This window comes from Tiliqua scincoides, chromosome 5 (genome assembly GCF_035046505.1).
Source record: "Tiliqua scincoides isolate rTilSci1 chromosome 5, rTilSci1.hap2, whole genome shotgun sequence".
In the NCBI taxonomy this organism is placed as follows: domain Eukaryota; kingdom Metazoa; phylum Chordata; class Lepidosauria; order Squamata; family Scincidae; genus Tiliqua; species Tiliqua scincoides.
This window is the reverse complement of record NC_089825.1, coordinates 13,095,253-13,107,216: the sequence shown is the minus strand read 5'-3', so window position 1 is coordinate 13,107,216 and position 11,964 is coordinate 13,095,253. Positions and strand designations below refer to the sequence as shown.

Below are 11,964 nucleotides of genomic sequence, written 5' to 3'. Positions count from 1 at the left end.
TTTTCACTTGCGTACCCCACTTGGCACCCCATTTCCATAAATTGCACCCCTCGTATTAAATAGCAAAAATGTTTGCAGTTAACATAGTGCTGTTACTTCAAATTTATATGTTTCCAACTATTGATCCATATCTGCTAATAGACAAATTGATGACCAGAAAAGAGCAGTTGCTGGGGCTTTTGCAGCCAGCTAGCTGCTTTCCTTCCTGCCTTGCCAGACCCACAAGGCATTCTAATGCAGACCTACATTTACTATGCAATACTTTTTTCCAAGTACCCTTAAAGTTCCTGGCAAGTGTACCCCTGGGGTTACACGTACCCCTGGTTGAGAACCACTTCTGTAGAGCAGTGTTTCTCAAACTGTGGGTCAGGACCCACTAGGTGGGTCGCAAGCCAATTTCAGGTGGGTTCCCATTCATTTCCATATTTTATTTTTAATAAATTAGACTTGATGGTACCATAGTATGTGACTGCATTTGGGCAAATGTTACAGACCTGTACTTTTAAAAAGCTACTCTTAACAATGATAGTCAATGGGACTTACTCCTGGGTAAGTGTGGGCAGGATTGTAGCCTAGGTTTGTTAAAATCTTCCTGCTTGATGATGTCACTTTTGGTCATGACATCACTTCCTGTGGGTCCTGGCAGATTTTGACTCTAAAAAGTGGGTCCATTTGTGTGACAACCACTGCTGTAGAGGGTGCTGTGATGTTTTCCCACTTGGAATTTGGAGCCTGAGCCTATGTATGTCTACTCAGAAGTAAGCCCCATTATAGCCAATGGGGCTTACTCCCAGATAAGTGTAGGTAGCTTTGCGGGCTCAGTAGGTTTGCAAATGCTTTCTGGGGTGGGGTGCAATCAAGTGCATGCTTTAAAAGGCTTTAAAAGTCACTGGAAAAACGATGCACGCGAAGGGATGCACGTCTGAAAAGGCTCCCTGCTTGCAACCTCCTTGTGCAAAGCGCATCTGAAAATTCTAAGGAGCAATTGCTCAGCGCCACTGCTGCGCGGCTCAGCAGCGCCCCCGCTGGCCACTCCGCGGCACGGCCGCTCGCAGGCAGCGACAAACAACCAGCCGCCTCCCGCTCGTTCTCCTTTAGCCCCCTTTCTTTCAAACCAGGCAGCTCCCAGCTTTATATACCCTTCTAAAAATAGCCTGCCGCGCGGCCGGCCAATCAGGACGGGCCGAATTTCGAATCGGGCCAATGGCGGAGGGCGTCACGGAGAGGCTCGGTCACGCCAGGAGGAGCCGGGATGCGCCGCGTGCGCCCATTGGCCGGCCCTGACATCATTGGAACGCGGTGTAACAAGTTTTGTTGTTGGAGATTGGGCAGCGTTCGGAGCCGGCGTGATGGGATCACGAGGTGCTGGAGAGGGGCGGGGGAGGAGCAAAGGGGGAGGAGTGTGCAAGCTGGAGCAGGAGGGAGGGGCAGAAAGAGGAGGGAGCAGCGGGAGGAGGAGGAGGTTGTGGCCAAGCAGAGCTTTGAATAGGGAAGTTTTGCAGGGGGTTGCATTTGCAGTCATCTCAGTGTTTGCAAATATTTGGTAGGCTCCTGGAGCAAGTGTCTGGAGAAAGCCCTAGGAGTGGAAAGCAGGACCAGCAGCTGCAGCTTTTGTAAGAAGACTTTTTGCAAAGACTAAAAGCAGATCAACTATCTCTCTTTAGTTTTGTTTTTTTGGTTGTTGTTGTTGCTGTGCAATTAAACTTTTGCATGCCTGCCCCTTGGCTTTCAGCAAGCAGCTGCCTCCCCCTCTTCACCTGACCAGTGAGTAGGAACTGAAATGTGTGTGTGCATCTTCTCTCTGCGCCTCTATGTATAGACATCTGCCTCTTTATTTTTTGATTTTGATGTGTGCATGGTTGGAGGAAGAGGAGGAGGAAGTAGTAGTGGGGCTTTGTCAATAGCTGCCCCACTTGCTGTCACCACCATCACCTGCCACCACAAAACTACTACCAACAAGGACACCAGCAGCAACTAAAGGCATCTGGTTGGTATTGTTGTGGTTTTTTTTTTTTTTTTTTTTTTTTTTTGCAACAGATAAGAACATAAGAACAGATCTCTTGCAAGCAGCCCTTTGACTTTGGTGGAAGGCTTTTTTTTTTCTCCATTGCAACTTGACAGGCAAAACAACATCCAGGAGGCAGAGAGAGAGACTGAAAGACAGACAGAGACATGGATGTGCTTCCAATGTGCAGCATTTTCCAGGAACTTCAGATTGTCCACGACACTGGTTACTTCTCTGCTTTGCCATCTCTAGAGGAATATTGGCAACAGGTAAAGGAGGATGTGTACATGTTTGGTAATGTTGCTATTCAGTGGTATTCATTGGATTTAAACCATCAAGGGAGAGGTTGAGTGCCTTGTTTGGGAGAGATCTCTTCCCCCCTCCTTCACTCTTTTATTTTTATTTTATAAAGGGGTTTGTATTTCAGGCTGGTGTTGAAAAAAGGGGGCATTGTTCATTTAAAAATAATTATTATTCTTATCATAAATGGATTCCTAGTTTTGCTTTCCCTTGGCTGGCTGTTGGCTCTGGACAGTGCTGCTGTCAGATCTTGCAAACAGGAGCTGATGATTTGAATGCTTGCTCTCTCTGTTCCCCCCCCCCCCTCATCAAAACAACCACTAGAGTGAAATGTTGCCATCTGCACATAAATAAATAAAAAAAACCCTGAAAACTCCAGCCTTCCACCTTTGGCTCGATCCAGCCCCTGGCAAAAGTTTCTGTTGTGCTTGTGTTGCAGATCTCCTCCAAACAGTACAGTTGGATCTTGTCAAATGTGTTGGTTTTCATTTGCATGTAGGTTTTTTTTAATGCTTTACTCATTCTTTCTCTCCTGAATTTTTTTTTTTAATGATGGAGAGGGGGAGTACACTCTTTTTACTACTATCATTCTTGGCAGTGTAAACCATTGGTTAGTGTTCTAAAGTTCACCCTGCTGTTTATTAACCAGTTTAAAAAAATAAGCTCCTTTTTTCCCTCTTCCTTCCTCCCCCCCAGTGAGTTGTCAGTCATATGACAATGACCCTGCTTTTTTTTTTTTTTGCTTTTTTTTACTAATTGCTTTTGAGTCTTTCTAGCAGAGGAAGGACTGGGGTTTTAACGATTTTTGTTTTTACTGTTGTTGTCAGTTCACATAATTGGATTCCTTGGAGACCAGACTGCTTTTGCATTGTCTTGGACATTTTGGTGGGGAGGGAAGGAGACCATATTCACTAGCCTTTTTTTTTTTTTTTGCTCAGCTGTGATATGTGCTCCTTTCCACAACTTGAATGGCTAGAACAAAATCGGTGTGAGCTGGGCTGTGAAAGCTCCACAACCTATTGAGAAGGCTGGAAATCACAAGTGCTACAACTGTTCAGATGTTTTGTAATTGCATCCACCATTCTCTTCTTCTTCCCCATTATATTCTCACCCTCCCTTTTCTAAGGCAACACCAATATACAGTACATGATTTGAAATTGATCTTAGTGGTTTCCTTCAAGCATTTTTGGATTTTGGCTGAGAGCCAGATCTCGATCCCAGTAGCTTTTCAGAGGCATTTTAAACCCCTTTGAGCTGATTTGCATAATGGGGGAATTTTAAATCAGCCCTGATTATGAAAGTATAACACGAAAGCTCGTTCTATAAATCCCCTTCCTGTTTCCTCATGGAATCGATGCGCCTTATCAAGGTATTTTTAAAGTGCGCTGCAAATCATTTGCCTAATTATAGGGAAACCTATAAATATTGATTGGGTGGCATTATTTTTCCATTCTTCTCTCTCTCTCTCTTTCACCCACCACCCCATCCATTAACAAGGGAGAAGAAAAATTAAAAGTGTGTGTGAATCACCACAGTACGATGACAGGAACCCTCTTTCAGCTGACACTTAAGAGAGAAACGTGTGGCATTTTCTCTTGGGGGTCAGCTTTGCTTGTACCGCTGGGGGGGGGAGGGATCTTGCTAAAATAAGGTCATGAGCATATGGAGCCAGAGGAATTTGCCCGTGAACATGGACCCAGCAATTTAGCACCATTAAATGTGCTGTTCCAGAATGGCAAAGAGAATTCAGTACACACAGATACCCCCCCCCCCCTGTGACACTCAGTATCTGTTTTTCCCATCTTCAAGTTGGGAGCAGTTCATTGTTTTCAAGTTTTTAGCAGTTCATTGCAGAGTGATGGTGGGGAGAAGCAAGTTCTGTTTTGGGTGGGGGTTATGGGTCTCATTTTGGGAGGGAGGCTCACTTTACATGTTCCCTTTGCATGTATATTTGAAACATGTACTTCCTTGGCAGAGGCTCAGGTTTTTAAAAGGAAGTCTTCTTTGGCAGGGAGTGAAAGAAATAGGGAGATGACTCATAGTGTTGTACTCTTGGCCAGTAGATACAGTTCTTCATTGTGGGACTCCCAGCAGGACCTTAAGAGTTGTACTGCCTCCCCCATCCCATTTTTGTTTTCCTGGTACTACTGTGTTACAATTCAGACACTCTTTGTTGTTGTTGAAATTCTTTTGGTTGCTTTCTCCAATCTCTTGGAGAAATGCCTCGTGTTACATGAGTGTGTGCCAGCATGCACTGTAACTGACAGGCTTGGAGAACATCTCCCTTTGGTCGAATTCTCATGTGCAGGAAATGGTTTTGCTTGTGGGCATCTTTTGATTCTGGAGAGTTAGCCACCAGTAACCACACATGCTTTTTGGGCTTAGCGCACAGCAGTAGGACTTTCAGCTTGGCATGAGTCAAGTGGGTAATTATCTGAGGGAATAGAAAATGATTTGGAAATACTGGAATGAAATGTTAATGAAATGCTGGAAAGCATAGAGAGGCCTCATCAATGTTTTTTTTTGGGGGGGGGAGTGGGAGGAAGAGAAAAGACTGATCTTAAAATGACTATTCCACATCTCCTCCCCAGGAGATGATTGTTTAGTTAAGACCTTAGGAATATTGCCTGGAAAATGTAGGTGGATTTTAAACTCTGGGAGTTGGACTCCTGCCCAGTTCTTCGGAATTGCATTGTTTACTGGAACAGTCACCAAATGAGAGTTAAGTGGCCTGTAACTTTAAGAAGCCTAGCAACCAGGAATAAACAGCTCATCTTCGGGCACTTTATTTGAAGTTCCACTGAACGTATTTTTCGCTCTTTAAATGCTATTTTGATTTATAATTTTGTGTTTCGCTTTTGTTCTAGACTTGCTTAGAGCTGGAACGATACCTTCAGAGTGAGCCCTGCTACGTGTCCGCCTCTGAAATAAAATTTGATAGTCAAGAGGATCTGTGGACCAAAATTATTTTGGCACGGGAGAAAAAGGAGGAATCTGAACAGAAGGTTTCATGTGTACCAAAGGAGGACAACGTTAACAGCCAGCGCTTAGAGACTAATAGTTTAACAGTTTCTGATATCAGCAGTGAATCGTCAGATAGCTCCGAGGAACTTTCACCGACGACTAAGTTTACCACTGATCCTATAAGTGATGTCTTAGGCTTAGCCAGCACGGGAAACTTGAGTTCATCTGTCGCTTCTACTCCCCCTTCTTCTCCTGAGTTGAGCAAGGAACCATCTTCTCAACCGTGGAATTGTGCGCCAGGTGAATTGCATTCGCCTGGTAAAATTCGTACTGGTACTGGTGGAAAGACTGCAGAAAAGGGTGCCCCGGTAAATGGCGACGCTTCTCCGGATGGAAGGAGGCGGGTTCACCGGTGTCACTTCAATGGGTGCAGGAAGGTTTACACCAAAAGTTCTCATCTGAAAGCACATCAGCGTACTCATACAGGTGAGTACCTTCTTGTCTGCTGGAATCACTTCCAACCTTGGATACCCCAACTCCATATACACTTGGAGATCTTGGCGTTCCTTGCTCCATCTCACTCAGCCTTAAGGGGTTCAGGTCATGGTCTGAAATCATGATGTGACAAGTTTGCTAAAGCCGTTCTAGCTTTGGAGTCCACCTGGGAACCCCTACATACACTATTGTGACTTCCATGATGGAAGAAAGCAAAGATACAAGTGTAACACATTATAAATGAATCTCCTCTGCTTCCTATTTCTTCAACCTAGATGGCTAGCTTCCTCTTACTGGAATCTCCGCACTGTTCCTTCTGTGGCCTAGATGCTAAGATCTGGCAGGCTTCAAGGTGCTCACCATCTCACCTGGGCCCCACTGCTGGTTGGCAGTTGGCTGTTCTCTTTATATAGTATCATGGTGTCACTTTCCTTCTCCTTCCCAACCCATAGTATTTATAACCAAAGGCCAAACCTCATGCACCAAAATAACGGTTGGAATGACAAATCCCTTCCTCTTCTGCTTCACTGGGCATGCTCCAAATAGCCATCTGGAGTTGTCCAACTGTATGTCCGATCTTAGTTGATGTTAACTATAAGGAAATCCTTTGATAGTAGTATCGTAATGTTGCACAATTTCTAGGCTAAGTTCTCAAGACCTTGGATGATGCAATGCTAACTGAGATTTCCCAGAGTGCTAGGCACCACTTCCTCATTCCTTTCCGTAAGCCAGTCAGTCCAAAACTTCTGCGTTCAAAAGTCAGAGGATGGTATAATATTTTTGGCACAATATCTTTGTTGCGCATGACTGGTTCCTGTTCTTCAGTCAGTCTGTGCTGGAGAAGCTACACAATTGTTAATCTTCTCTTTCCGACCCCCCCAAAGGGGCTAAAAGAATCCCTCAATCATAAATCAGTGCTGAAGCCCAACAACAAAAAGGGAATGGAGAACTTTCTCAGAAATGCTCTTTCTCAGAGCATTTTGTCTTGACTCAGTGAGGGAACCTGCCCTTAAGTGATCCAGTCTTACCACTGAAATAGCAGAATGTAGTGGCTGGTCCATTTGAATATTGGTTCAAAATAATTGTAGGTGCAGAAAGAGTGGGATATCCTTTAGTGGGATATATTTATAATAAAACCAATGGACTTCACAAGCTTTCTATTTTGTGGTTTGGGTACCACAGAATATGCAGAATGTTTCTACTTGGGGCCTGTGTGTCCGTATTTCAAAGTCTGCAGTCCTATACACACTTTCCTGGAAGTAAGTCCTACTGAACACAATGGAATGAACTTCTGATAGACATGCATTGTGCTGCAAGCCAGTTACCAAAGTTCACATGAAAAAGCTCTGAGACGGCTAAGCACTTCAGGGCTTGTATGAATGTTTTATGGCGAGAGTAGCGGTGGCATGGTTCCTTTTTTAGCATTCTAGTTCTTGGGGGCTGCAATTAGATGTTTATCGCTGCCTATTGGTCTTTGGATTGCTGCTCCAGATGTACTGTCAGATTCTGCATCCAGAGGTGAGCAGCCAAAGGATTGCTCTTCAGAGATGCTCTTTGGATGGGAGCATGCAGAATAAGAGACTCTTCTATGGACTCTTCTGGGCCAGTTGAGGAAGGAGGAGAGATGGCTGCTAGATTCATTCTCCTATGGAAATGAAACTTTTTGTATATAAAATCTCACTTGCAAATGGTGCTTCCCCTTTTCTTGCAATTGCAACACACATCATTTTTCGTTACCCTAGACAGAAATGCATTTCTGAATTTTTCTGGCTTCTTCTTTTCTTGGGTCCTAATTTTTCTATCAGTGCTCTGCAGAAAGTGGGTTTTTTGCTCTCACCTTCCCCTCTCTCCTTGTGGTCAAAGAAAGTAGTTTTCCAATTGCTAAGAAAAAGAACTGTCTTTAAAGGCTTTGTCACGATAATTAGTGCATCTTCATAATTCAGGGACACAATCTGTCTAGCTCTCTAGAGGTAAGAAGAACAGAACCTTGGAAAAATCTGAACCTCAAGCTGCAACCAACAGCTTGTAAGCCACTGTTATCACATACTATAGATAGGATTAGGTGGCTAGGATCCATCGTTCCTAGTACGAAAGAATGCTTGGATCTCTATCTGTTTAGTTGTTTAAACTTGGTGAATTGAGATTTTCAGCGCAGTGGGCCAAAAATGGTGTGCTTGTAGATTAGGCTGTGTATTGTCTACAGGAATGATAATATACAAGTATTGCTGTTGCCTTGCAAAAAAAGGTCAAAAATTACTAGTCCTTAAGGACATGCTAATTAAATTTGGGTTAAAGGAACTAGGGAACCCACTTTTGTAAAGCCTCCATAACCTGGAGACACGTGGACAGAATTTTGACTCATCCTAGGCAACCAGATAATAGAGGGTTGTATTGTTATGTTAATGGCATTTGTATACAGAATGTTCAACAAGGCTTGTATCACCGACTTCTTCAGTCAGATCTTGGATGCTTTGCTGTAGCAGCAAAGCTGTCAGCTCAGAGATGTCTACATTCTCTGTCAGCATTCTTGGAAGTACTTATTGTGTTGTTGTGAATGAAATTGAGCGGGCTTGTTTCCTATGTAAAAACAAACAAATCAATATTCATCTTTGGGGGGGGGTGGAGAGAGAGAGATCCGAATGGCTAATCATCTCTGATTTATTTTGCAGGAGAAAAGCCTTACAGATGCTCATGGGAAGGGTGTGAGTGGCGTTTTGCAAGGAGTGATGAGTTAACCAGACACTTCAGAAAGCACACAGGTGCCAAGCCTTTTAAATGTAATCACTGTGACAGGTACGTAAAAGGGAAACTCCTCTCCTATTTCTGTATACCCTTTCCAAGTGTTTCCTTAGGAAGCAACAAGCATTTCATTCATAAAGATATCAACAGGCCAGGCATTTTAGTGTGTGTGAACTCTTTCCTATTGCATCTGTAAAGCATCAGGTTCAGTGATCATCATCGGTGTATGGGGGGAGGGGAGATTTCTTATTCTGCTTATGGGAAAGTCCATTCCTGCAGTCTCTGAACAGTACATTCTGGAACTGTCCAGTTGCAATCTGATGGAAATATTCCCAGAATTAAGTGGATTGAAGTTTGCAGTTGATGCATTTCGGTAGCTTCTGTCTAGATTCAGACTGAATAGTATAGCTGCTTCCTGGCACTGAAATCGGGAGGGTGGTGCACCAAGTTGCCAGGGGAAGTCTCTGGGATCTCCTGCAATGATGGTCTAGAACAGTGTTTCTCAACCAGTGGTACAAATACCACCAGTGATACTTGAGGTAGTGTCTGGTGGTACTCATGGGACCCTTGGACACCTGCTGCCTCTCACTGGTGTTTGTTGCATTACATCTGGCCTCCCAACATAGAAGTAACTGGTGATGATGTCATCACCAGTTACTTCCAGTGGTACTTCGAATAGGTGGACCATGTTAAGTGATACAACTGAGGGCAAACGTTGAGAAACACTGTTCTAGAGGAAAAGGTTGAGTTGTATCCCTGCTTTGTCACTTCAAACCTAACATGCCTGCACAGTATAAAGAGTTGAACTTGGTGCTTTTGTGGCCTTTGTCACCTCTTAAGATTCTGTGAGTCCATTTTTTCCTCTGGTGGTCAGACCTTCACATGTGAGGCTCTGTAGAATGTTTCTCCCACTAAGTGATCTGTGTTGTATCCCCACCGCATTTAGTTGGGACTTGGGTTGAGTTTCACAACTCTTCTGTCATGGTGAGTCATGGACACTGTGACTTGTTATAAGAGCCATTGTAATGGCTAGAGTGTAGCAATTAGTCGGGGGAGGGGGGGTGAGCTCAAGTATGAAGGTCCCTGGATGGCCTTAAGCATGCTCCACGATTGCAAAGGGATTTCTAAGTGACAGTCACTCGTTGGGAGTTGCTCGTAGCTATTCCCATTTTATGAAACAATACTGGAACAACAGGGCAAAGGGCCTTGTGTTTCAAGTCTCCAGTGAAATTCATTTTCTCTTTCCCGGTGGGCTACAATGCAGCCCTAAGACCTGACCCTCCACTGCATGGTGGCCCAACTTCTGAGACTTGCGCGACCCTGGTGCAACCCCTTGACTGCAGACACAGAAGTAATTGGCGATGATGTGATGATATCACTGCTAATTACTTCCGGGTTCTGAGCCACCAAAGTCACTTGGCAGGTTCAGTTGGAAGGAGGAAAAGGTGGCAGTAGATCGGGTTTTTGATTTCCCTCCCACACCGTTCCAGCTTCTTCTCAAGCTGGAACAGTGCAGTAGGAAGACAGAAAAACCGCTGAAGAGGGAGGAGGTGTAGGGGGCTTTTGAGGGCCACTGCAAAGGCCTTCATGGGCTTCATGTTGCTCTGCTGGAACCAATCTTGCAGATTTAGTATCTTGTGTATTGACCTGTTCCTCCCTTCTCTTTGGCAGGTGTTTCTCCAGATCTGATCACCTGGCCCTTCACATGAAGAGGCATCTCTGAATGGGTGAAGTGGTCGAATCCTGTGGGCTAAGAGGCTTCGAGGTCCAATGGCCTTGAAAGAAGGGATGCGTGTTCCAGCCAAAGCATGCCATTTTGCACCCTAACCCAGTTGCCTCCAGGGCCTCTCTTCCTTGGAAGGTCTCCAGAGGGCTAAACATGTAAGAGGCGGCATAGCGACCGCAGGGTGTGGGTCTCAAACGCTGGCACCCAGCCTTCTGAGTGGCTCCTACGCCTTCTGCCGTGAGCACGTGCACTGAGAATGTTAATGATTGGACGACTGTATGTTACTGAGGATCTACTGGGAGACTGTATGCTGAGGCACATGAATTTTTTGTTTGTTTGTTTGTTCCTTGTGGTTGTTTTAAAACCGTAAGAGAGAAACGGTCTGCTGAATGGGGGATTTGTTTGCGTATGTAAGGAGTATGCAGCAAAGTGGAGAGTGATCGCCAGTCATTTCCAGGGGCCGATGGGTGGGAAGGGGTGTCTGCACCTTTTTAGAAGGAAAAGGGGGGGGGAAATGGAGGGGAGGGGGAAAGAAAGTCAGGACACCAGAATGGAGGGAGGGGCCCCTATCCTGTATGAGAGGAGCTTTTGGTGTCTGGTCCAGCTATTAAATGTGCAATGTGTCAAGTAGCTTGTTTTACTTGCTACAGAGCTCATTTGTAATCCATTGTATAAGCTGTGTATTTACAATATAACACAACCTATAACCTTTTCATTATAATACAAAGGTTATTGCATGGTTCCGGGGAACTATATGCTTTTCCATTCTTTAATCAGGACTGCATTTTTTTTTCCAATTCCAGTTAAAAAGCTGCTACAATGCAATTGGTTTAATGTTACATAACATAGAGAACCTGAAACTTTTTTTGTTTTTTGTCCTGTTGGGTGGATAAAACCACTATAGGTTATAACTTTTTTTTTTTAAGAAAAAGAAAAATCTCATGCAGCTATTTTTTTTCCTTCTCTCTGTCTCTTATTTATGCCTTGAGGTCTAATTTCTGGTTTTCTAGCTGTTCATGCACTGTTGACCTTAATAATGGTGCCTTATGCAAAGTGATCTCCTCTTGTGGGAGGTCTTATACAGGGGTATGGGTGATGTATATGCTTCATTAAGGCTCTCTTGTCACCTGACATTTGTACTGTATCAAATGTATATTATAAAGATGTGGGGAGTAACTGGAAATTCCAGGGTTCCCATACAGAAGAATGTCAGTATAGTTTTCTTTTGCTTAACTTAATGTCCATGAAAGAATAGAGATTACAATAGTTGCAATGTCCAAAGTGCTACGACCTTGAGAATCCCTGTCTTGTTTTGCATATTTAACCTTGCACAGCCATCATGTGTATATACACCCCCGTCCCCCCTCCCCCAAATATAAAGCCCCATACTTGAAAATATTATGTTTTTCTCTTGCACAGTTGAAAAGTGCAGGAGTATTACAGAAACAAGAGTATTTGCTTAAAAAGGCACAAATTTCACATCTCTAGCTTTCATTTGGTTAATATCGAAAGAATAAAACAATACCTTATTTTTTTTAACTGGGGGAAAAAAGCAAAAAAAAAAGTTACCAAGTGGGCAGAAAATTTCTTGTGTATGTATCTTTGTGTGTATAGTATGTGTAGGTATGTGACGGAGCATGTGTGTGGGTGTGTGTGTATATATATCTATAAATATATATATAGATAATATAATATTTTTTTTAAAGAATGAAATAAGTTCTTTTGCTAGAAAATA

At 43.7% G+C, this 11,964-nt stretch overlaps 1 protein-coding gene across 2 annotated transcripts; it reads left to right on the top strand.

Moving 5' to 3' along the window:
• The first annotated feature begins 1,485 nt into the window (after positions 1 to 1,485).
• KLF6 (KLF transcription factor 6) lies at positions 1,486 to 10,694 on the top strand. Of its 2 annotated transcripts, XM_066627905.1 has the most exons (5): positions 1,486 to 1,987; positions 2,122 to 2,274; positions 5,173 to 5,755; positions 8,434 to 8,557; positions 10,175 to 10,694. In XM_066627905.1, exons 2-5 carry the CDS (start codon positions 2,173 to 2,175, stop codon positions 10,224 to 10,226), a joined length of 861 nt encoding a protein of 286 aa, XP_066484002.1. In that variant the 5' UTR covers positions 1,486 to 1,987; positions 2,122 to 2,172; the 3' UTR covers positions 10,227 to 10,694. The 2 variants fall into 2 exon arrangements, with proteins under 2 accessions (XP_066484002.1, XP_066484001.1); XM_066627904.1 differs by having other exon boundaries at positions 1,486 to 2,274.
• The last annotated feature ends 1,270 nt before the right edge of the window (positions 10,695 to 11,964 follow it).

What these genes read in the sequence shown, in the direction of transcription:
- KLF6 (XM_066627905.1), top strand. Translation starts at nt 2,173, where the DNA reads ATGGATGTGCTTCCAATGTGCAGCATTTTCCAGGAACTTCAGATTGTC. An exon ending in TAGAGGAATATTGGCAACAG is followed by an intron (nt 2,275 to 5,172) that starts GTAAAGGAGGAT and finishes CTTTTGTTCTAG; the next exon opens with ACTTGCTTAGAGCTGGAACG. An exon ending in ACATCAGCGTACTCATACAG is followed by an intron (nt 5,756 to 8,433) that starts GTGAGTACCTTC and finishes TTTATTTTGCAG; the next exon opens with GAGAAAAGCCTTACAGATGC.